We start from the raw sequence: 26969 nt of genomic DNA, 5'->3' as shown, positions 1-26969 counted from the left end.
TTTGATCCATATTCATAGTTAATCTTTGCTACCTTGTAATGGTAGGAACTAGGAGTCTGGGGTAAATTTAGTTGTTTCACTAACTTATAGTTATTGAAATTTTGTGAAGCACCGTCATCTACCAATATTTTCACCTTGTGACCTTGGATAAGCCCATGTTGCACACCAACTTGTGTGGACCAAAGGTCAACTGCCACATTGAGTCCACAATACAACAATCATGCACTGCTTTGGTGTGTGTTATGCCCACATTGGAAATGCGAGAGGAGGACTCAAGAGGCAACAATTTCATGATGTGCACCGCTTTCTCTTTATCATAGGGCAATAGATTTTCCCATGGGACAATTCCTTTTTGGCATGTCCACTCCCTAAACATGTAAAAATTAGCCTTTTCTTTGTTTTCTCAAACTCTCTACTAAAGAGATGGCCCCTAGGTCCCTTGGGCTTCTTGGACACATCAAATGTAGCTACTATAAATTTTCTCTTATTATTTCCATGAGGTGTTTGTGAATTCGCATGTGTAGTGCCAGGCATGTGAGTGTTATGCAATGCTTTTATATTGAGATTGTCATGTACATACACTTGCACTATAGCTTCCTCAAGCGACTTGGGATCCTGGGTTTTAACATGCTTCTTAAGCTACATTGCTAACCCACGGATGAGCCCATGAACTTGGTGAAATGTTTCTAGATGCTCCAACTTGAGAATCACATCATGATAGTATGAGATATACTCCAGCAGTGTCTTATGCTGATGCATAGAGTACTTGTCTCATGTACACCAATTTCTATCATTTGTGGATATATATATATTTTTTAATACATCCTTGAAGGATACCCAAATCTGTGGTATGATGCTCTTCTCCTTGAGTGACATCCACCATTTTTAGGCCTTACCCTCTAGTGTTATACTTGTTTGTAGTACCTTAACTAAGTTTGGATTGTGTCTAAGATCGTAAATACTATCCCATTTACTTAGGAATATATTCATAGTATCTTTGTTGCACTCCTTTTCCTCTCCATAAAAAATTGGTGGCTTGGTATTCTTTAGCAAGTCATCCACCTCTTTTTGAAAGAGAAGGTGCAACCCCTATAGATTGGAGACACTCCACAGACATTGGATACTCTTGCCAGGCATGAGTGTCATGGAAACACTAGTCTGCTCATTAATTTGGCCCTTGATGAACTATTGCATGAATTACACAAGCATACTAGACATCTTAGTGACACTACGGGGTAGCATTAGGTGGAACTAGGATAGGGTTCTCAAAATCAAAGGTATGATACATGTCAATATCTGAATCCATGACATAATGTGTTGTGCTAGCAAGAGAAAATATGTAGCTTGTAGTAAAAGTCACCTGATGAAACCAAAGAGTAGCTGGCTAGAAGCAACTGCAAAAAAATTGACTAGCCTTGCTAAATCAATACTGTCAATCTGTAATCTATTGCCAATGCCAACCTTGAGTGACAAAATCCACCATCCAATAAAAAACTTACCGATAAACTTGAAACCTTGTTGAAAAAGACTGTCTGAAATCTGAGGGAGAAGAAACCTTCAATTCAATAGAGCAAGAATATTTCTCTTGCTAGGTATGGCCGAACTTTAGCATAGTAGGAACCTTTGTTGAGAAAGAGAGGAACAAAGGTGAAAATTTGTCTTTTAAATTTCTAGTTTTTTGAAAATTTTGTAGCACTCCTTTGGTGTTGATGTCCATCCTTCACCTTTAGCAAAAACTCTTTACTCTCCACCATATTCACTAGGAGAGGGGGTGTGCCATGTAAGCACGCTCCTTTAAGTGAGTTTTGTGATGGAAGAGGTCCTTCCCTTGGGTGGACCAATTGAATCCAAAAAATTGAGCGATGGCAAAAACTATCAAGAAGCACAATTTGAGGAAGAAAATTCCGTAGCGCGCCGTACAGAGGATGAGGGAGAAACATGTTGAAGCAGGATTTGGTTCCCATAGAAACATATAAATCGAGCCTAAAAACATAGAGTTTGATGACGGTCCCCTCTAGCTTCCCTTCCCCTTCAAGGGATCATTCCCGCCTTGCATCCTCCTCGATTGAAAGAGAGCTCCCTTCTTTGTCTCCTTATCCACCATGGATTCACATACATATTTTTTCTAAAAAGAGAACCACATAAATTATATATTGTTGGAAATTGTGGGCTTTTTCTCATGATGGTGTGTATCTCCTCTATCTTATTGGGATACATATGTGGCATAAAACAAGTGATGCATAGGTGGCAAAGAAACATATGGTCACATGTGGAAAAAGTCAGCCCAAGGCATGATGTTATCAATGATGCTAGATAAGAAGCTTACACTAGCTCTATATAATGAACTCTTTTGTATACACTTTATAATAGTACCAATCAATCTACTTTTGCATTCACATTCTACTTTATCTCCCTTGTGTAATTAACATTGTCATTAGTATGCCAACACTATGAATGCTTCCCTTTTATATCCTCCATAATCTCAACGATTGGTATCAAAGCCATCATCATGTTAGCATGAGCATAAGTCCCAATCTCTTTCTATTCTCTATACTATATTGAGCATCCCTATATGCTTGATTGCTAATCATAATTTCCCCTTATACTCTTTAGCAATAAACATATCTACACAAGTTGATTTAATCAAGGTTTGGACATGTCCTTGGTAATTTCAATGAGCCACTACCCTTGCTTGGTGTAATCACTAATGGTTGGTGTGATTAGGTTTAGGATTTTGCCTTTTGATTGTCTGCATTGAGTCCCCTCATTTGGAGAGCTTGCAAATTTGGGTACATTGGAGACTTCACACCTATACATACATCACAACGTAGCAGATCACAAGAGGTTGGTGTAATCACTAATGGTTGGTGTGATTAGGTTTAGGATTTTGCCTTTTGATTGTCTGCATTGAGTCCCCTCATTTGGAGAGCTTGCAAATTTGGGTACATTGGAGACTTCACACCTATACATACATCACAACGTAGCAGATCACACCTATACATACATCACAACGTAGCAGATCACAAGAGCTTTTGATCGAATCTTCATACACCATGTTTGGATTATGCATGAGAAAGTAATGGCTTGATTAATTTTGACAATAATTGAAGCTCTTAGGCACGCATTCTCTGCTCATTCTACTTATTATGCGCGTGTGTGCATGTGTGTACGCGCGTGCCATTTGAACATGTGTGTTTTCTCCCTTTGAAATTTGAACATGTGTGTGTTTACCTTTTGAAAAGGTCTTGAAAAAGTCAAAAAGGCTTTTAATACACTTGCCAAAAATGTGTTGTATTATGGAATTGTTGCCTAATTCGTTTTTGAATGAGCCTTCACAAAAACTCAAAGCTTCCCAGATTGCCTGGTTTTTTGCTCGGTTCTGCACATGTCTAGAGTTGCCTACCTGCCTACGCTTCTCATAACCCTTTTTTAAAAAGGGTATCTTCCCATAGGAGGGGGATCTGAAGAAGATTAAAGAGAAATTCCTTGAGTTCAAAAAGGAGATTCAAAAAAGTGTTCAAGGCTTCTCTCCACTCAAGCTTCAAAACAAGATTTCAAAGGTTTTTGAAAGTTTAAAGGCTTCCAATTGTGAAGGGTGGCTTCACTTTTAAAGTCCAGAGGTACTTCACATAGGAGCATCAAAGGAATTTTATTCTTTCCCTCTTTCTCACAAATAAATTAAAGTCTAAAATTTCATGCACTCAAGTACGACATCATTTTCAAATACATATCTATTGGTATTGTGTGATTGTGAGGAGTTTAGACATTGGTCTTGGTATTAAATTCCAAGTGCTAAGACCACTCCAAAGTGCAATGGAAGTGAAAGGGCTTAGAAAATTTAATGGGGATGGCTTTTACACTTGGCAGACCAAGTTGAAAGGCTACTTAATGAAAAGGGACATTTTTTGAGAGCAAGGCAAGCAAGGGACCCCCCCCCCCCCCCCCCCCCCCCCCCCCACTAGCAAGGTCACTAGTTCTTAAGAGGGGGCCCATAAGAGAGAAGAGAGATGAGGCAAGAGAGAGAGGGAGCAGGTTGGGTGGACCATTGGGCTGGTCAAAGCTTAACATAGGGGCAGTCTAAGGGGCAATTCCCAAAGCCAGTCAAAGGTGGTTAAGGGGTAGATCAAGCTCGAGTTCAAAGGAGAGCAGAAGGGCCAAGTTCCAAGGTTCCAAAGGTTGGAAAAGAGAGGTAAAACAAAGACTATAGGGAATAGTCAAGCCGACCCACACTGACCCATCTAGTGATGGAGCGGATGTATAGACGTGAGCTATGAGCGCACAAAACCTGGCAAAAAATGAGCAGCAATTAGGAATCATAATCACTATACAACATGATAATTATGTACACGTTATGATTGTGAAACCTTGTCAGCTGCATGGGAATAACTAAAAAAGAATCTTGGGCCTAGGAAAAAGAAGAGAAAAGCAAGCTTAAAGAAGGATCTATGAAAATTAAAAATGGAACCTAACAAAGATATTGCAAGCCTGGTCAATCTTCTTAAAAGCATGACCACACAACTACCCTATGTGAATAGTGCAATACCAGAGGAGGAAAAAATTGTAGTTCTTCTAGCATTCTTATCGCCTAGCTTTGACCAAATAGTGACCATCATCAAGGAAAAGGATCCAACACCAAATTTTCAAGATGTAATCAACTCTTTAATTTTTGAGGAAAAGAAGAAATGGAGGAATGCTACTTCATGGGGAGGAGTTTTTGCAGTTAGTTCAAATAATAACACTAGTTTCAAGTGTGGCAAAGAAGGACACATAACAAAGGATTGTCTAGCATCAAAGACTTGCAGCATTTGGGAAATAAGGGCCATCTTTCTTCCAAATGTTTCAAAGAAAGATAGAGGTAGTACTAGCAGAAATCAAAGGCCCTAAGTTTGTTTAGCAGTGGTAGACAAAGATGAAGATGAAGAAAAAGATGATAGTAGTCTTCTAGTTTATGATGACATTCTCTAGCTATTGTTTTTCCTTTATCTCTTATTTTTATACATATGTTTGAGGGGAGGTGTTTAGTATCTCTTGGATTAGGGATAATTTGTCTCCTTGGGATTGGGGATGGTCTCCTAGATTGGAGATGTTCTTTTTCTCCTAGAGTGTGCCAGAGATGCCAGTCTCTCCAGTTTCTTCATGGTCCAAACCCCAAGGGTAGGGTTGTTGGGAATTGTGGTCTTTCTCTTATGATGGTCTATATCTTCTCTATCTTATTGGGATACATAGGTGGCATGGAAGCATGTGATGCATAGGTGTCAAAGAAACATCTGGTCACATGTGAAAAAAGGCACCCAAGGCATGATGTTACCAATGATACCAGTTAAGAAGATTACACTAGCTCTTTTGTATGCACTTTATGAGTATCAATTAATCTATATTTGCATTTATATTCTACTTTATCTTCCTTGTGTAATTAGCATTGTCATTAGTATGCCAACACTATGAAAGCTTCCCTTTTATATCCTCCCTAATATCAACATCTATGATACCATTGTGAGACCGGGGAGTCTATAAACTTTCTCACCTCCCAGTCTCTTGCCCCTTATATAGGCAAACCCCCAAGTTTGATTTAGAATGGCCCCTAGCCTCTAGGACCTTGGCATGAAAATGTATTTATTTGTTCTATGGATATCCCCTGTTTTGATAAAGGTGCAAGTATATATTGTCAAAAGAACTTGATGCATTTCTAGCTAGTCATGTTATAAAACACCAATGTATAGTGTCTTATACACCTCAACAAAATGGTGTTGCTAAGAGAAAAGATAGGTCGTTTATGGAGATGGCACAATGTATGTTCAAAAGCCAAGCTTTGCTATGAAGCCATCTATTGATCACTTGTGTGTTTCTGGTTGCTTGTCTTATGCTCTAGTGCCACAACAACAAGACAAAAAATTGGATGATAAGGCTATCAAATGCATCTTTGTTGCTTACAGTGCTAAGAGCAAGGGTTAAAGGTTTATCATCTGCAATTGAAACATATCTTGACTTCTCAATGTGTTGTTTTTGTGGAGGATGTAGTTCAACCATTGTTGTCATGTACTAAAGACATGTGTAAGCTCACATGATATTTTGATACCCTATTGCATCTTTTCAATGGTGGAAATACAAATATATGTCCAAATGAGGCAAATATTTAGCCTACATAGGTTTCAATTGACATAACACATCATCCTATTTTTTATGTAGATGTAATGATGCATTGGATGAAGACGTGATTGAAAATGAGAAAGCTAGAGGGATACAAAAACAATTGGTGCATACTTTGCATGACAATAAATTGGATACACCTTTGTTTGGTCATACTCATTTTGGTTCTGAAACCTCTTACAACTGATGATGCACAAAATTTAGAGAATTGTATGGCTTATATGCAAGATGAGTATGATGCACTTATTACTAAAAATACTTGGTATTCATGTGACTTGCCTCCTGGCAAGAAGGGCATTGGTACAAGGTGGGTTTGTAAGCTAAAATGTAAGCCAATTAGTAGGATTGATTACTACAAGGCTTCCTAAAAAAGGCTATGCTCAACAAAAGGGAATTCAAGAGGGCATTGATTATCAAGAAACTTCATATGACTACTATTTGTCTCATTTGTGCACTGACATTTTATTTTGGATGGGTTGCTTAGTCATACATTAAAACTTTTTCTTAAATGGTGACTTGTATGAGGGGTGTATGTAGTGCATCCTAGTGGTTTTGTTAAGAAAGGACAAGAAAAGAAAGTGTGCAAATTGTGATAAATAATTGTATGGTTTAAAGTAAGAAAATGGATAATCATTTGAGTGTACATGGATTTTGAAACAATCCTATGGAAAGCACTTTGTATGTAAAATGTGCGGATGATATATAACTTATTATTGTTGTGTACGTGGATTGATTTGCTTTGATCACGAGTCTAAATGAGACACATACGATTAAGACATCAGATTTAAGGCTTTTGCATCATTATTTGGGCATTGAGTTTAAGCATTATGATGAGGGTATTATGCTCGGGGGGTTCATCGTTCAATACCCCCTATATAACATGTGTTCGCGGAGTATTAAAAAAAACCATCTTTTAACATGTTTGAATGAATAAAATGACCCCTTATTTTAAGAAATTTTTTAAAAATTGAATATGAAAAACCCTTGTTTTAATGTATCTCTGTTAAATTGCCTAGAATGTTTGCCTTTTAAAACCCCTCCTTTTGAACTCACATTATACATTAACATGATTACATAGTGCACCCGCCGAGGTATTATGTTAGACAAACCATGTGCAAACTTTGCTAAGTAGGTTTGGACTTGATGACTGCAAACCAATTGCCACTTGTATTAAAATAGGTTTGATGTTAATTCTAGATGATGTCAAAGATCTTGCATATGTTACCCTCTACTAAATATCTATTGGTTGCCTCATTTATGTACACATACAAGGCCAAATATTTGGGTTTTAGCCTCACAAATGAGAAAATTTATGCATAGCCTAAGGCAAAAGCATTGGTACGCAGATAAGAGGTTCTTTCATTACTTGAGTGGCACTATACATTTTGGGTTATTTTATCCCAAGGGGGAATCATTGCCTCCATGTTTACATTATTTTTTTGACTTGGATCAATCTGGTTGCTCTACCCACGAGTATCCATGCGTGTTTTTTGTTTCATGCTTGATAGTTCATGGATATCATGGCTGAGCAAGAAGCAACCTATTGTGGCCACCTCCAATTGTGAGGTTGAGTACATGGAAGCTTTTACAAGTACAATTGAGTGTGTGTGGCTCATATGCCTTATGGATAGTTTGGAAGTTGGACATGAGTGTGGCACTCTCATCTATATTGATACTTAGAGCACATTGGAAGTTTCAAGGAGCCTAGTCTTTCATACTCACACAAAGCACATTGAGGTGCATTATCAGGCTATGTCAGGGAGGACTTTCAACTAGAGAGATCAACATGGCTTATGTGGCGACATTAGATTGATAAACGGAAAATAAAGAGGGTGCAAAATAGATAGATGAAATAGAGAATCTGTATGGATGTAAGATAATGATTACAAGAAGAGCATAGCTTTATTCATAACCTCCCGCACGAGCTAACCCACTCTCAATCACAATCACAATCACAATCACAATCATGCATACAATCTCAATCCCAATCACACTCACACTCTTAATCACAATCACAATCACACACTCAATCACGATCATTCTCGCAATCTCAACCACACTTTCAATCACAATCTCAATCTTATGGCACCTTGTAGAGGTTCTGTTGTAACGAAATGATTGTCAATATTGGTTACAATGGTTGATTGGGTGACACAGCCTTTTGGTCATGCCATCCCAAAAGAAATTTACATGCATGCATTGATATGTATGTTGATAATTATGGTTATATAGCGTCTATATCATGATTGGTATGCATCACTATGTGCATTGATACCATAGTATATCAATGCATATAGTGACGAATATATCAATGCACATAGCAATGCATATATCGTTGCAAATGGTGATGTCTCTGTTGCAATGCACTTTAGGAAGGTTTTTCCAATGCCATGAGCATTGATCATAACTTAGTTCAATTACATCGGTATGGGAATCATAAGTATGAAGATCCCCTAGTAGTGAAGCTACAATACAAACTTGGGTAACAAATGAAAATATTAATAGGCATAACCATATCATATTAGTTGTGAGCCAAAGAACTATCTTAGCATAGTGAATTAGGTGTGAACTTCTTGCAAAAGGAAACCCAAACCAAACATCAAGTAGGCATTAGAACATAAAGACCTTAAACTATCATATCCTTGACTGAGCTTTCAAATCTTCAATCACTTGATCACCATACTAATCATCTTCTAATCGACTAAACTAATAAAGAGTCAGTACACCTTTGTCCAAACCTACTCCATAAGCCTTGAGATACAAGAAAATATCCAAATATGCACTACAAGAGGCTCTTCATATTAGCGACGCTCACACAGCGACGCTCAAAAAAAAAAATTCCCGGCGTCGCTATGAGCGTCGCTATGAGCGTCGCAAATTCACAAAGAAATTTGCGACGCTCATAGCGACGCCAGCTGGGGTAAAAAAAATAACCGAGCGCGCCCAAAAACTCAGATCTCAGATCTGAGTTTTTCGGCGCCCTCAAGCAAAGAGCAGGTAACGCTCTCCCTCACTCTCTCTCTCTCTCTCTCTCTTTTTCTTTTACACACACACACACACACACACACACACACACACACACACACGAGGAGAGGAAGGAGAGCCAGGTATGCTCCTTCCCTCTCCTCATTCTCATGTTCCCTTCCCCTCTTTCTCTCTCCCTCTCTCTCTCTCTCACACACACACATACACACACACACATAGTGTTTTTGAGAGAGAGAGAGAGAGAGAGAGAGAGAGAGAGAGAGAGAGAGAGAGAGAGAGAGCGAGAGAGAGTGCAAAAACGCACACACATACATAAACAAATAATGCACACACACATTGAGAGAGAAAAAGAGAGAGAGAGAGAGCATGCATAAACAAAAAACGCACGCATTGAGAGAGGAAAAGAGAGAGAGAACATGCATAAACAAAAAACGCACACATTGAGAGAGGAAAAGAGAAAGAAAACATGCATACGATCCAAAAAAACGCACACACATTGAGAGAGAAAGAAAGAGAAACTAAGGGAGCGTCGTAGGAAACTAATTAAAATTAAAAGACCTAAAGATCTAGCCAACGAGGAGTTGAACTGAAGACCTATTATTCAAGAGAGAAATGGCATAATCAATCTATCATACTTGGCATGGGTGATAGAAAGGTTATACCATTTATCTCTTTTTATTGGCACACACATCCACACACGCGCACACACACAGGAAGAAGAGAGTTATAACGTCGTAGGAAACTATCTTAAAAGACGTTAAAGATTAGGTTATATGTAGACTTACATTAAATTAGATTTAGGTTTATTTTTAACTAGATTTACGTTTATTTAAGCTAGATTTAGATTTACGTTATATTAGATTAGATGCGGGTCTCCATAGACTGCGATGCTTGCATGAAGCGGGTGAAGACAGCCCTCAATGGAATATAGGGTATTGCTGCCTTCACTCATGGTGGGCTCCGTCGATCCAAAAGTACTGGTGAAATGTCTTCAGAAGATAGGGAAGAAGGTGGATCTTCAAGGCGGCAAGAGTCACTACATCCCCGACACAATGACCATCTAGACAACCTCTAGTCATTAGACTTACGTTAAATTAGATTTAGCTTTATTTTTAGTTAGATTTACGTTTATTTAGATTTACGCTTATTTACGTTAGATCGAGTCCACGCAAGAATTACTTACGGTTTAGGGTTTAGAGTTAGACGAACAGTGAAAAGATCTACTGTGAAAAGATGTTAAGATGAAGTGAAGTGCTACAGCTAGAGAAGAGGCAAAGGGATTTTGTCCACTACATGCAGTATCATGTAGACGTGGGTGTCTAGATTTCTTGTACCCACAAATATAGGTATTGACCAATAAAGACGAGATTATAACCCGGTGGTTCTGATCTCCGTGCACCTCTAGACCGAGGTGTGCGGGGATTGGACATGACTAGAGAATGTGAGGTAAAGAGAGAGAGAGAGAGAGAGAGAGAGAGAGAGAGATAAGACGAAGAATGCCAATAGAATATTAAATTTGTTGTCCAGGTTATAAGTTTTTTATCCTCATTATGAGTAGCGACGAGGATGTGGGACCGTCCAACCGAAACACCTATCTCTCAACGAGGGTCTTATGTCCTTGTAATCAATGCAAGCATGCTGTGCGACGGACAAGACGTGTTTCTTTGCAGCACGTTCGCGAATTTGGCGAGTTCGATCCATCTATTATAGATCGAGTTGTTGCCAATTATAACTCGTCGGACTCTGACGCTGGCCAACAAGCAGCAATCTTGCAACCCAATAGACGTATTCGCAGGCGCTTTGGTCAAGCAGCATATGTGAGGCCACAAGATGTAGCCTCTGACAGCTCGGGGGATGATCATGCAGAGCACATTCCCAACGAGGCAATGTTTGAGCCCGAGATTGATGAAATGATCGAGACGATCATGGATTCAGAAAGGCTTATCTATGATGATATGAAAAGTGAAGCCGATACATCATTGTATAATGGAGCACGTATGTCTAGATTGAAAGCACTCATGGTTCTTCTCAACATGCAGGCAAAGTTTGGATGGAGTGACACTAGCGTCACAGCGCTTTTCAGGTGATCTATTACAATTAGTTTACTTTAATAGAACTCTAAATGTATAATGATCTGATAGATTTTTACACGACTGTATCATATTTTTATGTTGTGTAGATTGCTGAAAGAGCACATTCTACCAGCTGACAATGTGATGCCAGATTCCCGAGATGAAGCAAGAAAGATTTTGCAAAACTTGGGGATGGATTACAATTCTATCCACGCTTGTCCTAATGACTGCATTCTTTTCAGAGGGGAATACATAGACATGGAGAAGTGTCCGAAATGTGATTCCGAAAGATATCGAGTAGATCTCCACGGGACAAAAATTCCACAAAAGGTTTTGCGACATTTTCCTTTGCTTCCTCGCATCAAGCATTTCTTCGAATGTAAGTCCATGGCCGCCCTAGCATCATGGCATGAGGAGAATAAATCTTCGGATGGTGTGCTACGAATTCCTGCAGATTGCGCAGCCTGGAAACATATAGATGGAACATGGTCGGATTTTGCCAGGGAAGCTCGAAATTTGCGCTTAGGCCTGGCTATGGATGGCGTAAATCCATTTGGTCAAAGATCAACATCTTACAGTGTATGGCCCGTTGTCATCGTCAACTACAACATTCCCCCGTGGTTGACTACGAAGAAGGGGCACCTATGGCTAAGCTTGATTGTGCCAGGGCGATATAAAGTGGGGAATATGGATGTGTATCTTCGTCCACTATTGGAAGAGCTACAACAATTGTGGATTGGCATAGAGGTGGTGGATATGAGCCGACACACAGGACGACGGAATGCTTTGATCAGAGGTATTCTAATGTGGACCATGCATGACTATCCCGGGCTAACAGAATGCTCAGGTGATCTATTGACACTCCTCTCTCAGACACTGTAAATCTTGTTTTTCCCCATAGTTGATCTATTATCATGTGTATACATGCAGGGCTTCAAACAAGCGGATACAGAGCATGTGTCACATGTGGACCTAGACTGAATGCACGTAGGGCACCCTCACTGAAGAAGCAAATCTACGAAGGTCATCAAGCGTATCTTCCGGAGAATCATGTGTTACGCGACGGCTTTTTGGGAAGAGAGCCACCAAGGATGTCTGCACAAGCATGGTTAGAGCAGAAGGAGATGTGCGATGACGGATTGCCTCCAGGGATGAAGAGACTATCTCTATGGTACGAGTTACCATACTGGCCCCGACTCGTGATCAATCACTTGCTCGATCCAATGCACATATTCAAGAATGTGGGTAATCTACTATGGGACCATTTGACCGGCAAGAAAGATACTTTGGGAGCCAGAGTTGACCTTAGAAATGTGGATCGTATGGAGCAATATTGGCCGCAAACAGCGTCTGATGGATCGATAAAACTTCCTAAAGCACCATGGATTTTCACAGGAGCCCAAGAACGCAAAGTAAAAGAGGCCATTCGATCTTTGCGGACCCCCACTGGCGTAATGCACTCGCTCCGAACGTGTTTTACTAAAGAAGGAAAGCTTACCGGTTTGAAGTCACACGATTGGCATAAAATGTGTCAGGTACGTTCATAGTGGACTTTAATATCATTGCATAAAATGTGGACTTTAATATCATTGCTGCACATACTTTACAGTTTATTTTACCGGTTGCCATTGAGGGATGTTTGTCTCTCGACATCCGTAACACAATCTACAAACTTGCAAAGCTGGTGCAATGGATCTCACAAAAGGAGATCGACGTAGACTCCATACCATTCGCCAAACTAAATGCTGCGGAGCTTGTGTGCATGTTTGAGAAACATTTTCCTACTACAATACTAACCATTCAGGTGCATCTTCTTATTCACATAGTTGATGAGGTGGAAATAGCTGGCACAGTTCATTCCAGATGGATGTTCTTCTTAGAGCGTTTCATGAAAACGCTTAAGGGATATGTGCGTCAAAAGGCACGTCCGGAGGGTAGCATGGCAGAAGGTTGGTTGGTATCAGAGAGATCTCTTAAAGCCACAAATATTGTATTTGAACAATTTTGCTCCGTGCTGTAAAAGCTCTAGCTCTCTAAGTAGCTTCCATGGTGTGTAACGCTCTTTTCTACTCGCGCTCACATCTTTTGATTGAAAATTCTGAGTTTTCGACTTGCCTCTTCTATCACTCGATTCATTGCGTCATTGTATTTATATGCGTCATTACGTCATTGTATTTAATGGTCTTTGCGTCATTGTCTACTCTATTCATTCAATATTAAGTTTAAATATTCGTGTGTTTAATGCAGGTATGGATGATGAGGAGTTTCTTTCTTCTTTGTCACCGCAGCAGAGACAGTGGTACGTGGAGCGTCATCGCTCTGGCGCATCATCGCGCGTTCCTACACCATCCGCATCTCCCTCTCTTTCGGAGCATTCGGCGCGCTCCGAAGCTTCGGCGTCGACGAGACGAGCGTCACACTCGTCTAGACACCGGCGCTCTAGTGGTGGCGGTGGCGGTTGTTGTGGGGATTCCGCCACCGATGCCTCCACACCGCCTCGTGTTCGACGAGGCTCTTTACCCTCCCCTTCTTTGCCCGCCCCCACACCAGCCACAGCATCGCCGTCTACGCCAGGTTTTGCACGGCTGACTGTTCCTAGAAGCTACACACCTCTACCTACTCCGCCAGGAGCCACCCCACTCGACACTCCTCGCTTCGGCGCCCAGACGCCGATGGAGACACCTGACGTCCGTACCCCCATCGACACGCCACTAGAGACCCCTGCCGGGACACCCAGGTTCACGCGTCACCGGCCAGAGGGCTTGCCTTACTCCGTCGACATCAGCGGCGGCATCATCATGGATGATGACGGCAAGAAGGTGATCTCGCGCATGCGTGGTCTTTGCTCTCAGCTGTTTAGACACTATATACTAAACAAATGGAGTGAAGTACCAAGTGATTTAAAAAACAGAGTCATCAGCATACTTCATGATGAGTTTCTCGTTCCAACACGGGATCAGCGCTTCAATGAAGACCTGATGAAGATTCGAATGCGCGAATACTGCAAACACAAGCGTTCCGAAGTGCAAAAAGCAATCAAGAATGGGTGGAATAGGCCAGATTGGCTGGCCAAAGAAGATTGGAAGAATGCGAAGAAAGCAACGCGCGAGAATCCCGACAAGTGGAAGCAACAAAAGGATGCAGCCAGAGCGCGAGTAGAGGCAGGGAGCTCGCACCACTTGGGGAGCGGTGGATGGGCATCATTTGAGGCCGATTTTGTAAGTCTTTTCACATTGCTCTTTATGCATGTTCGATAGTTTAGGGTTTATGAGTTTTTTAGTTCTAACATAATGAAATCTTTGTATGTTTTGACAGTGGTCGATGACAGGACGTGATCCCACACCGTACGAGCGCGAGTACGCGGGCAGGAAGGGCTTAAACGCCCTGATGGACATTCTCAGTTCTCGCGGCGGCATGGTTAGTATTAGGGTTTACTCTTTTTTATTTTTTGTATTGTTTTATAAATGTCGTTATATGTTTATATTTACTGAAAACTGTCTTATTGTCTTTTTTTGCAGAATCCGACAGATACGCCGCTTGGACGCGATGAGACGTCTGATTAGACGACGTCAGTTTAGCCTTAGCTAGATAGCATTAGTTTAGGGTTTCTCATAGCTTATGTATCATGAGACGGATTTTATACGTCTTTTTGAACCATGTATATTATTACATTTGTCACCGCAATTCCTTTTGCCAATCAATTCTTTATGCCTATGATGTTGTACAATTGTCATTATTACATTTGCCAATCAATTCAGTTTGTCTATGATGTGTACAATTGTCAATTTTGCAAACAATGCGTCTTGTGGGTGACTATTTTGGGTCTATTATTTACCTTTGCACTTTTTTTAAAAAGTGAATCAAGTACAATATGGTTGATGGGTGGCAGAGCATTCAATGCCCTGCCACCAAAAAAATATTCTCTCAGGCGTCGCTATAAGCGTCGCTATTTATGGCTCTGTAGCGTCGCTATATGCGTCGCTATACTCTTCTGTGAGAGCGTCGCTATCTGCGTCGCTATAGGCGTCGCTATGAGCGTCGCTATATAGCGACGCCTATAGCGACGCCTATAGCGACGCAGATAGCGACGCTCTCGTAGCGACGCTTTTAGCGACGGTTATAGCGACGCCGGGGGTTATAAAAACCCAGTGTATTTCCGTCGCTAAGAGCGTCACAAGAGCACACAACCTCTTGTAGTGATGCTTACATACATATGACCACTCAAACTATGCATTGACATGGACCCAAAGGCACACAGCCAATGAACAATCATGATCACATTCACATCACTATCCCCATCAAGATCTTAGACATGAACATTGATCATTATGTCTTATTTAGCCATCACATCTAGACCACATTGATCTATCGTGGAGGTATTGATGCACTAAATCTAGTCAGTACAAATTTACATCAACAAGATTAAATGCTACAAAAAATTTCTCTTTTTATACATACTCTAGATTTACATCATTAAGATAAAATGTTGCAGACATTTCCTTTAGATCTCTCACCGATTTCTTGATGCACTAAATCTAGCCACTCTAGATTTACATCAACAACAAAAAATGCTACATACATGTTTTTAAATAAATATTCCCACAAAACAACAATTATAAGAGCATACAAATCATTCCGTCTTATTAAGGAGATCCAAACCACAATCCCAGAAATTATGGTAACTCATTATGTCCATATCACTCTCACTTAGAAAAATACTATCAGCCTATGAGCACCCCCAAAATTATCTCAGAATTAAATTGGTCAGCTCTATTCTTAGTTGGGAAATCTACAAAGGATTGGAGTGGCTCCCCTCTTGTACATCACTCATCGCACTCAATCCATCCAATTGATTTGACTTGCACTTTTGGAATAGCTAGAGCTAGACCAAAAACCTCAAGGTAAAACTTTAGTGTTTGAGGTGAACCTTGAGGTACAACTCTAGTGTCGGAGGAGTATATGGAACATCCTCCTCCATACATACTCCCACAAAACAACAATTGTAAGAGTATAGGTACAAATTTCAAACCACAATCCCAAAAGTTATGGTCAATTTCTATGTACATATTAGTGTCACTTAGCAGAATATTGGTAGCCTATTAGTACCCCCAAAACCAGCTCAAAGATAAGCTAATCGACTATATCCTTTGCTGGCCAATCTATGACAACTGAGTAGAGTGGCTCCCCACTTGTGCATCACTCACTCCAATAGGTTCATCCCGTTGATTTGATGTGCACTCATGGAATAGTTAGAGCTAGACCAAAGACCTCAAGATAAAGCTCCAGTCTCTGAGGAGTACTTGCCAGTTCCTCCTCCTCCATCCACTTTGCATCATTATCAAGAGCTTGATAATTCTTGAACTTGACCAAATCTGCACACTACCTTACTTTCCACTTTCCTTCCTTTGTGTACTAAAACTTTCTCATGTATAAGAATTTCCTCAATCTCTTCTATCTTTAGTTGCTCATCTAGATTCCTGTCCTTTATCACTTCACTTTGAAACATATTGAGGAACCATGTCTTGCATGTTATGATGCAAGAAATTATGCAAGTGAGCTCTATTGTGTCTAGCTTTGGTGCAAGAATCCTTATAGATAAGAGCACATCAAGTCTATATAATCAAAATTGTAGTGGTTGGATACTGCAAAGTGGAAATAAATAGGAAATTCATGTCAAGCGAATGAGAAATAAGACTTTCTTCTTATTCTTGCATGATTTTCACACGAGTGTTATTAAAGTAGTGAAAAAATACAATAAAAAAAAAATTTGTAGAGAAGTTGCAACATTGTATGTAAATGATAAGGTTAAAAACCACATAGTGGACATCCATTACTTTTCAATATAGGAGATCCTTCCCGGATGTGCAGGGGGGGGGGGGGGGGGGGGGGGGGGGGGGGGTTCACTATGTGTAAAACCTATATATCGTGCACTCAAGGACTATTTATAAAACCCTTAACTATGAGATTTTCACCAATAAAAGGGATCCTTTTCCTATTCAATCTCTAATTTTTTTCAAGATCGTTTTTTTCAAAACCCTTCTATATGTGAGAATGTGAGAAAATATAGAATAAAATAATCCCTACTATTGAACCCATGCGGTAGACTTTTCTTAATTGTAGTGACCCCTTGACATCCTTCTAAACACCAAAAACATGGAGATATTTGTTAGATTAAAAAAATAATTCAATGTGTGTGGATTTTTGTAGGCAAAAGGTATAAATGTACCTAAGCATTTGCAATATCCTAGTCACTTATGCATTTTCCACAAGAGAATATTTTCCACTAAAAAATTGCAACATTGATTGATTCGCTACAACATGTCACCTATATCAATCCATATTCACAACATACGAAGCTCCTCCACAAGTGTGCAAAATATATATCCATGCTCTTTGATTTATACTTCCTTGGCACATTTGAAAAATAAAGAATGGCTCCTTTTTATTGCTAGCCATGGTTGAAGGTTGTAGTTTACCAGGTTGATGGGTCCTCTTGAGGGGTTCACTATATGTAAACTCTATTTATCACGTGCATCTAGATCCTAAATTTCCTCCTAATCTATATATTATCATGATTATAACACACCATTAATTTTGTATCTCCCTTTCAATTGGTACCCTTTTGTACAGTAAGAATATGTAAAATATGGGGCTAAATAACTCCTTTTGTTGAACTCACATGCTATCTTTACATATTTATGAGTGCACCTCCTCCAAGTGATTTATTAGCTCCACTAAAAACTCCTTAAGCCAAATGGGTTTACTCCATCTATTGAATTCCCAAAATAGAGACAATGAGGATCTTCCTCGAATGTTGTCCACCTCTTTTGTGTATCTCCATGAAAATAAATATATAAGCACCCATATCACGTCACTTCTAGGTATAGTTGCTTGGTGCCACATCATTAGGCCTACTATTGACTTTGCACTTGACCATGCTCGTTATACTTGAAATAATAGGGAGGTGCTTAAAACCTCTTTAGAGATAGCTTCTCCGAGTATGTCTATACATTTTTCCTTGGCACTTGGGACATGCATCTAAGTGCTCACACTTGTTGTAGAAGTGAATGCAGTTTTTTAGGATATGCATAGATTGTAATCCATGACGATGGAGGTCAAAATTTCTTTGTATGTTTGGTCAAATATAGAGTACCTCATTGCTATATGAAAGAATCGGATCCTTTGAAGAGCCCACCACCATATTATTTTCTTACACAAGAGTAATAATTTATAACATAGCTCACTTACTATTTTAAATTGTAAATGCAAGATTTCTTACTTAAAAGTACAATGACACTTGTATCAAACCACCCCTAGATTGTTGGTAAGTCTATGCAAATAATGCACTTACCACTCTTACATGGTAATTGAATCATATTTTATCTTTACTTAATCGGAATCAAGTACATTTTAAAAAGGTCCTACAGTATCATGGATAAATGCATTGATTGGGTTGAATTTTCTCTTGGAAAGCATTGCTTTATTCCTTTTCTTCCATGTTTTTCCAAAGGAGCCCTACATTGATCATGGTTCCACATAGTAGGGTTCAAATCTTTGGACTCTGCAAGCAAAACTTCTCTCCAAGTAAAGACCTCAGGATGTCTAAATCTGCACAAAGCCTGCAACAGGGACAACAAATTTTTAGTGGGGTGTGATGTTGCTGGAATCCAATTGGGCTATGTTTTGGCTCAAGTGAGAATAGTAGTTGCATCAGAGGAAGTGCAAACAGAGCTATTTACTCACATATTGGCTATTGTGAACATCTTGGAATATGGGAGACACCTTCTTCTTCTTCTTCTTTTTAAAAACATGAACTACAAATTGGCTAACAAACTCTTAAGTTTCAATTGACCACTTAAGCAATAGACAACACTTCTTTGGTCCATGTCTAAGTAGATATGATTTTGAAGTTAAAATCTAAGGATTAAAATAACTTAAGGGCTATGATAGAGTGGCTGAAAATATGGATGTACTCATTTCACTACTATTGTGCAAAATACACATTCAATGATTTCAATTGTTGAGAGGAAAATTGAAATCGACCATATCTGACTTGAAGTACATCATAATTTTTTGGGTCACCTTCAAATGCATAAGTTATATACAAAATAGAAGTCATGGATTTCTTAAAATAGAAACCCATAATATAAATATAACACATACATTGGGGCACCAACAGTCTCTTGAATGCACATGATATAGGGAGCATTTTATAAATGATCACCTTCCACATGATAGTTCCTTATTTGAATGAATTATATCTAGTTTAGAGAGAAAACCTTTAATATTTATACTTTTTGTGCATAATTGCTTCCTCGACTCGATCAAATTTGAAATAAGCGTACCGACACATAATTGTGTGAACACCTACACTTCAATGAGGTATACATGAAAACGAGGAGGTTCAATCTTTTATGTAGTAATGTTTGGAATGTCAACATGTCAAGGTTGAACATAAGTGAATGTTGCAAAGTAGTGCTAAGTCCCTAGATCAAGAAGACCAATATTACAATGCTATACCTGAATCATTTGTGACATGTCCTTTTTCAATTACATGATCATTAAAAAAAAATCTCTAGTAGAAAATCCATATTTTCTTCTCATTTTTGTCAAGAAGCATTTAAAGATTTTGGTACATAGTTGAAAATGAGTATGACACGTCTTCCTTGAATGAATGAGGATATAGCTATGTAAAGAGACCTGTAATGATATGCTTAGGATAAATGATAATGACAAACAAAACCTTGGAGTTCATACTTGTCGTTTGTTGGGTTTGCACATGATACTTCTTTGCAAGGATCACCCCAAATATTCCTTTTGAAGCAATGTAAGGTGGTAATTGTGTTATCTTGATAGAATTTTAATCTTGTCAATAAGATTAAATGTCTAAGAATTTTATGGAACAATGGATGTAGACTTGAAGAATTTTAGGAAGTTTATTGAGAAATCTCAAAAGGGACAAAAATGTACTATAACCAAAAGTGGAGACCATAATCATTTAATGTAAGAGAGGTGGTTTTCTTGAAAAATTTTCCTCAGCATGAGTCTTGGTGAAGACAAGGATTGCAATTTGTCTGCATGAATTTTTAAAATTTTGAAGAGAACACGACCACTTTGCATATGATTGATTCTAGAAAAGTTGAAATCAAAATTTGCTCATGTGAGGTGATTGTAGAATGGACATCCTCTACATATAATGATGACAACTAGATGGGGCAATAACAACACTTGGTGCTCACTTCGTAAGTGTGAACTAGCGAATGCTCCACAAGAATACAACCAGTGCAAAGATGCTACCAAGCACTACAAGATTCAATGATAAGATGTGAACAAGAGTGTAATTAGAACCATGCCATTTTTGGAACATATGTGACACCTAGTGGATTGAAAATCATTGAGATCATTTGCATGAGAGTAGATATGTTCTAATAGGTATCACTTTTGTTCAACAAGGCTCAAAATTCTTTTTAGGGCTTGTCATAATAATCAATATCTAATTCTCCTAAATGATTTTCTCATGTTAAACTGATCATTTAAGATGGGGAAGTGTGAGGGGAGAAAAAGCTAGAATATTGGTTAAGCTAGCAGACCGGCCACAGTAGCGATCCAAAGCAGGGAAAATAGGGATCCAAAGGGGGGGCCATCTGCAAAAGAGCCATGTGCAACAATGGGCTAAAAAGACCCTAAGGTTCAGTCTATTAAGACTTCCAAAATGCTAAGGTTCCAAAATTCAAAGGTTGTGTCCAAAAGTCAACCATAGGGGAATTGGATGCTTTGTGTGTGTCCAAAAAAAGTCTTTGCACATCCCTACATAGGAGGGGGCGAGCCTAGCATGTAGGGGATGAGAGAGAAAGCCACACACACACACACACACACACAAGCTCCCTTTACACAAAAGGAATGAGGGACACATGTCAACTCCCTAGGCTAGATGCCCACAAGGTGTACCCAATTCCTATTGGATGGCCTTGGAGGTGGACCAATGAGAATTAGGCTAGAGTAAATCTAGTTCATAATTCCTCCTACACATACAATGCGCACTGAATAAGTTCATATCCTCTTAACACTAGGTTGGTAACCTAACAGGACATAAAAGTGTCCTTTCAGGGTTTTGAAAAAAACCTCCAAAACCATAGTAGATCCACTCATTTTGTAAAATCCTTTCATGAGGTTATAGTTCAAGGCCTACTACACATGGAAAAAATAAGAAACTTGTAAAATTTCTCATCTTTTGGTCACACCAAGCCTCCAAAGTTGATGGACCAGTGCATTTTCATCAAAACAGTCATTTCTTACGCATTGTTGCATAAAAATAAGATTAGGGATTTTTGTAGGACTTGAGATAAATTCCCTAGTTAACTTCAATGGGTTGGTGATCAGAACATATGATTGCTTCTCACTCACTATTTTTTGTTTTGCCAGAATAAATAGGTACAAAAAAGTTGAATTTTTACCATTCTGCAAACATATCATCAAAGTTTCTATAGCCACGCTCAATACAAATAATATATGCATGTTTTCTTAGTTCCCTATTGTCCTTTATGTTCATAAGGAGCCATGGAGCATGTCAAAAGAATAATACATCTCTTACCAAGGGGAATCTTGGGGACAAAGATGAAGTGTTAAATACAGCAAACATGAAAAAACTGGGTTCAACATTATGAGTTGTAGAATCCCATAGAAACTATTCAATATCTAGCCAAATTTGATCCTTATGAGTAGATATGGTTACTACCTACAAAATGCATGCAGTTGTCACAAGAAACTAACAATATTAAAAAAGCTATACTTGATATACTAGAATGTTTTGTTTTCTTCTATAATTGAAAAAACCAACTATCGTTGTGTACTATGCAAAATAGGGTATTAGGTGCCGCAAAACTCAAGGAATGTTAGCTTTATGTTACAATATGTGACATAGAAAATCAAAAATGCATTTGGATATCATGAAATCCACCAAAAAAATCATAGAAGAGCTAAAATTGGCTAAAAAACAGGATTTGACAATTTTTGTAATCTGGTCATAACTTACAACTTTAATATTTGTTTCTCCCTAGAAGCATCAGGACATGTTGAGGACTACTAAAGATAGTTCTCTAGCATTATAGACCTCACAAACATGAATTCTAGAGTGGTATAGTTGCAAAAAGTTGAAAAAAGCCAAAAACAGGACCCGTTTTTTCACACAGTTTAGGTTGTGAAATGTTGTGCAAGGACAATGTTAAAGATGGAATTGATATTCCAAAAAAATGTCGAGTTTTTTTCAACTCATGAGACAACTTTCTAGATAGATAGCACCTCAAAATCCATTTTGAAACTCTTGACATAATTCAAGGAAAATGGTCACTTAACAAGACATAAAAGTGTCCCAGGACATTAAAGTGTCCCAGGACATTAAAGTGTCCCATTACCAACCTAGTGTTAAAAATGTACATGTACCACTTATTAAGTAAAGCCTTCACCCAAGAAACTCTAAAAAGGTTTCTACTCAATTTGAGCTTCCTAACCTCTAATATGTTTTGTTGAAAAATTGTTACTATCGAGGAGTGCATACTCACGATGTAGACATCCCTCACAATGTATACATTCCTCTTAAAACTTCATCATTCTTGAAGCTCTGTCAAAGATGACTACACCTTTGTGGATGTAGGAATCTGACATGTCCATACATCTCACGAATGTGTGCAGCTCTTAAAGATGCTCAACATGGGGGTCAAATGTCATACAATTTCTAACACAATCAAATATGATTCACTCAGAAGGAAACTCCAAACCGACTACATGATTAGGTGGCATAAATTTGACCACATGCAATAGCACCCTAATGCCTCAATATCCATATTTGATTACAACCAAGCCACAAGAAGTGGGAAGGAGCATGAATCCTTATCTCCTTTTTTTACTTTAAAACAATGAGATTTATCAAGATCATATACCATTGCAAGTTACCGACACAAAGTTTGTGCACTTCGTGTCTTTGATTGAATCCACCCTTAGGCTTCCAAAGGGTGGGAATTGTTTTTCCACGAATGTGTTACATAGTAGCCCCAGGATGAATATGAGCAATTGACCATAAATGTGAATGCGCACATTTTCTTGCGATCACTTTACTCGAGAGTCGAGAGTGTGAATGGGACCCAGTGTTAGAAAAAAACCGGGGTATAGTGTATTTTAATCGGCTAAAATTATAAAATCCCGGTTAGATTTTGAGCTTGCCTTGAAGAAAACCGACAAATTTACGCGAGTTTTAGTGCAAACACAGGCAAAATCTTCAAAAAATTGACTTAAAAACTGGTAGAATTTCAAGTTTGCCCTTATTTTCTTTGGGTAGGAAAAATGTATTTTTTTCTAGGCCTGAATGGGACGTAGGAGGAGGGAAAGCAAGGATTGGTCAGTGATGAGCAAAGCAACAAAAAAAATATACCTTAAGAGCTGGTTAGAACTGACATCCCATAATTGTGAAGGTCCATAACAGCACAAATGGGCATGGGACCATGGGTGAGGTGGCGCTAGGGCCGTTGATCAAATCATGGAAGAGAGGCCCCAACATGGACATAAGAGGTCAAGTCTCGAGCCTGTCCAATAAGGGCAGCCTAGTTCTAGCTCTATAAAAACGGGGGCATGGCAAGCTTGGGAAACATTTACAAGATCTTGGGTTCACATTGCAGGGGGGAAGAGTTCTCGGGCCGCTTTGATTTCCCTCATCATCATCATCATCAACAACAACAACAGTAGCAGCTGCTCTCTCTCTCTCTCTCTCTCTCTCTCTCTCTCTCTCTCTCTCTCTCTCTCTCTCTCTGTGGTTTTGTCCGCTTTCCCACATGCTGGACTGCCAAGCTGCCACTCAGCCGGTGCTGCCGCCCGGCTTCCGCTTCCACCCCACCGACGAGGAGCTTGTGGTTCACTACCTCAAGAAGAAGGCCGCCTCCTCTCCGCTCCCCGTCCCCATTATCGCAGACATCGACCTCTACAAATTCGATCCCTGGGAACTCCCAGGTATTGCCCAATTCACTGTAATCTGCTTTTCTTGTGCTTTTAGTGCTTTCCTTGTGCCTTGCCTTCTAGTACTTTTTTTATGCTTGGCTATGCTTCTTTTGTAGCAGTATTGGCACCTTCAATTTTAGGCAGCCAGCTTGGATTTCTCCTATTTTCTTGATCTCCTTCCGGCCACTTTTGCTGTGCTTTTGTGTGGTGGAAGAGGTGGGTTTCTCTTCCCTTTACTGCTTTTCTGGTGGTTATGGTACTTCTTCCCTTGTCTTGAGCTGTGATTATTCCTAATTGCAGAGGCTCATATATTTTTTCAATGCCCTTTCGTCGTTTCTCATTGCACATGAAATTCAGCAAATTATGGGCAAATCTCCTGTTGATGCTTGTATTTTTACTTCATGGAAACGGGGAATTCTCATGTACCATTGGTGGTCGGAGTTTCTCATCTTGTGTTTCTGTGCGCGCGCGCATGCACCCACGAGTTCTTTTTTTGGCCGTAACAAAAAAATCAGTTTTGATTGTAGTTAATCATCTAAGAGTAATCATCTTCAGGTCGCAGATTGCGACACGTGTAAAGGGCTCCCCCTTCCGCCATATTATGTTAGTAGATATTGCATGTATATTGCAAGACTCACATAATACAAGCAACATACACACATACATATATCTTGAGAGAGGAGCTTTCTTATGGTTGTTATTCCCCTAAAACCCTACCGAGCATGTGGATATACAGGCTTCATATATTTAGCACCTCAAACTTATCCAAATAGGGTAAATTCTAGGTAGTTTTCAATCAGTCCACTACATTAAGAAGCCTGATACATTGGGTAAATCAAATATTAGGTGCTTGATACTTCTGTATGCTTCATAATGCTCTTATATGGACATGAGAGTGAATGTGTGTGTGTGTGTGTGTGTGTGTGTGTCTTTGAGAGAGAGATGTTAGCCCATTTTCAATTCTCTGACAATTTCGATAAGGCGTTGTAAATGAAGGATAATTGAATGTGTATATGCTTAATGGTGTCAGATAAAGCAAACTTTGGGGAGGAAGAATGGTATTTCTTCAGCCCAAGGGAGAGGAAATATCCCAATGGCGCACGTCCGAATAGGGCAGCAGCCTCGGGTTATTGGAAGGCCACAGGCACTGACAAGCCCATTTTTACCACATCCAATAAGCATAAGGTAATCCTAAAGAATGTGGATTTGGACAACTAGTTTAATAAATTTATACTGAGTCCAATGTTTGAATAATGTAAATGTTTATAAAGAAGGATCATTAAATTATCAGTTGAGGAAATAATATATGAGTATGGAAGTAAATTTCTGTGTGTTGATTGTTTTGTGAAGGTGGGTGTGAAGAAGGCATTGGTGTTCTACCAAGGCCGACCCCCTAAGGGCCTTAAAACCAATTGGATCATGCACGAGTACCGCCTCCTATCCGCCGGCCCTTCCTCCTCCACTAGTATGAGTTGCCCCCCTTTACTATCTTCACTCTCCTCGCGCAAGTCTCTTCGGGTATAGCTCCTCCCCTTTTGATCAACCTTTTACACCCATGTGTGTGTGTGTGTGTGTGTGTGTGCGTGCGTGCGTGTGTGTGTGTGTGTGTGTGTGTGTGTGTGAGAGAGAGAGAGTATGCTTCTAACAAAGGCTTGTCTACAGTTGGATGATTGGGTGCTATGTCGAATATACAAGAAGAGCTCCCACTCAAGTGGAAAGCCTGAAAAGTTATATATGCCTGAGGAGTCATCGTCAACCTATACAAGCCTCGACGAGGAGATCCAGACGCCGCCTCATATCAAACAACCAATAGGGCAGCACCATCTTCCAATGAAGCAACCACTAGGGAACCCCCCAAAACAGCTCCACATGAGTGAACTCCCAAAGCTTTTTGGCTCCTTCAACAACAACTATATACCTTTGCAAGAGAGCTTCTTTGATAGCTCACCTTTGCAAGAGCCCAACATTAATAGTGGCCCTTCTCACAACAATTCTCCACATTTTTACACTCATGATGGGGCCATAATGTCTCCTAATTTCAACTCCAATTTCTCTAATCTTGAGTCATCCAATGCATCCATGAGTAACTATTGCACAACAACTATTGATCCCTCTCCATCATTTGGTCTACCCCAACAAACTCTCGAGTCCGTAGTTGCGCCTCTTGTGCCTCCGTATTTAGACACAACGATATTCGACAATGGCGACTACTTTCCAAGACAACATAGCTTGCTTAGCCTTCCGAGCCTCACCCAAAAGAGTTGCATGGCCCTACTTAGCAAGAACAAATATCTTTACCAATCTAGTGTACACAATTTGGACAAATTCGATAGAACGAATTGTGTGCATACAAAGTAGCCCACTCAGAAAACCATAGCCACATATACCCCTTTCAACTAGGACTTATTTTTTGGATACTTTTTTGGATTGATAGATTATATGCACATGTACATTTGCCACCCAACCTTTTGTTAGCTTTCCCTCTTTATCCATTTTGCAAAGTGACAAAATTTGTATACAATTGGGCGCCCCCCCCTTTTTCTTCTTGCAATCATGAATTGACTTTTGCAACAACTAATTGAGATAGTGTGAGGCATGCTTATGGACTAGAAAGGAACACAAGATGATGAATGATTGAATTGAAAAAGTTGAAAAATTAGCAAGTGAAGGGACGCTTGATGATTGAATTATTTTTTGTTAACATGTAGAAAAATTAATGTGTGCTCAACTATGGATTCCCACCTTTAATCTGAATCTTTTTAGGTATGACTTATTGTCAAA

At 39.5% G+C, this 26969-nt stretch overlaps 1 protein-coding gene across 1 annotated transcript; it reads left to right on the top strand.

Moving 5' to 3' along the window:
- The first annotated feature begins 23798 nt into the window (after window positions 1-23798).
- On the top strand, window positions 23799-26762 carry LOC147421740 (uncharacterized). The gene is made up of 4 exons (XM_086503367.1): window positions 23799-24200; window positions 25219-25373; window positions 25539-25706; window positions 25851-26762. The coding sequence occupies exons 1-4, from the start codon at window positions 24026-24028 to the stop codon at window positions 26544-26546; spliced, it is 1194 nt and encodes a 397-aa protein (XP_086359493.1). The 5' UTR covers window positions 23799-24025; the 3' UTR covers window positions 26547-26762.
- Window positions 26763-26969: the final 207 nt, after the last annotated feature.

This window comes from Adiantum capillus-veneris, chromosome 27 (assembly GCF_014529385.1).
Source record: "Adiantum capillus-veneris isolate H3 chromosome 27, ASM1452938v2, whole genome shotgun sequence".
NCBI lineage: Eukaryota > Viridiplantae > Streptophyta > Polypodiopsida > Polypodiales > Pteridaceae > Adiantum > Adiantum capillus-veneris.
Note: the sequence above shows the minus strand (reverse complement) of the source record. Positions and strands in the feature narration are given on the sequence as shown.

Excerpts from the sequence above, each read along its gene's own strand:
- LOC147421740 (XM_086503367.1), top strand. The coding sequence starts at position 24,026 with ATGCTGGACTGCCAAGCTGCCACTCAGCCGGTGCTGCCGCCCGGCTTC. Across the intron at positions 24,201-25,218 it reads CGATCCCTGGGAACTCCCAG|ATAAAGCAAACTTTGGGGAG; the intron begins GTATTGCCCAAT and ends TAATGGTGTCAG. Across the intron at positions 25,707-25,850 it reads CCTCGCGCAAGTCTCTTCGG|TTGGATGATTGGGTGCTATG; the intron begins GTATAGCTCCTC and ends GCTTGTCTACAG.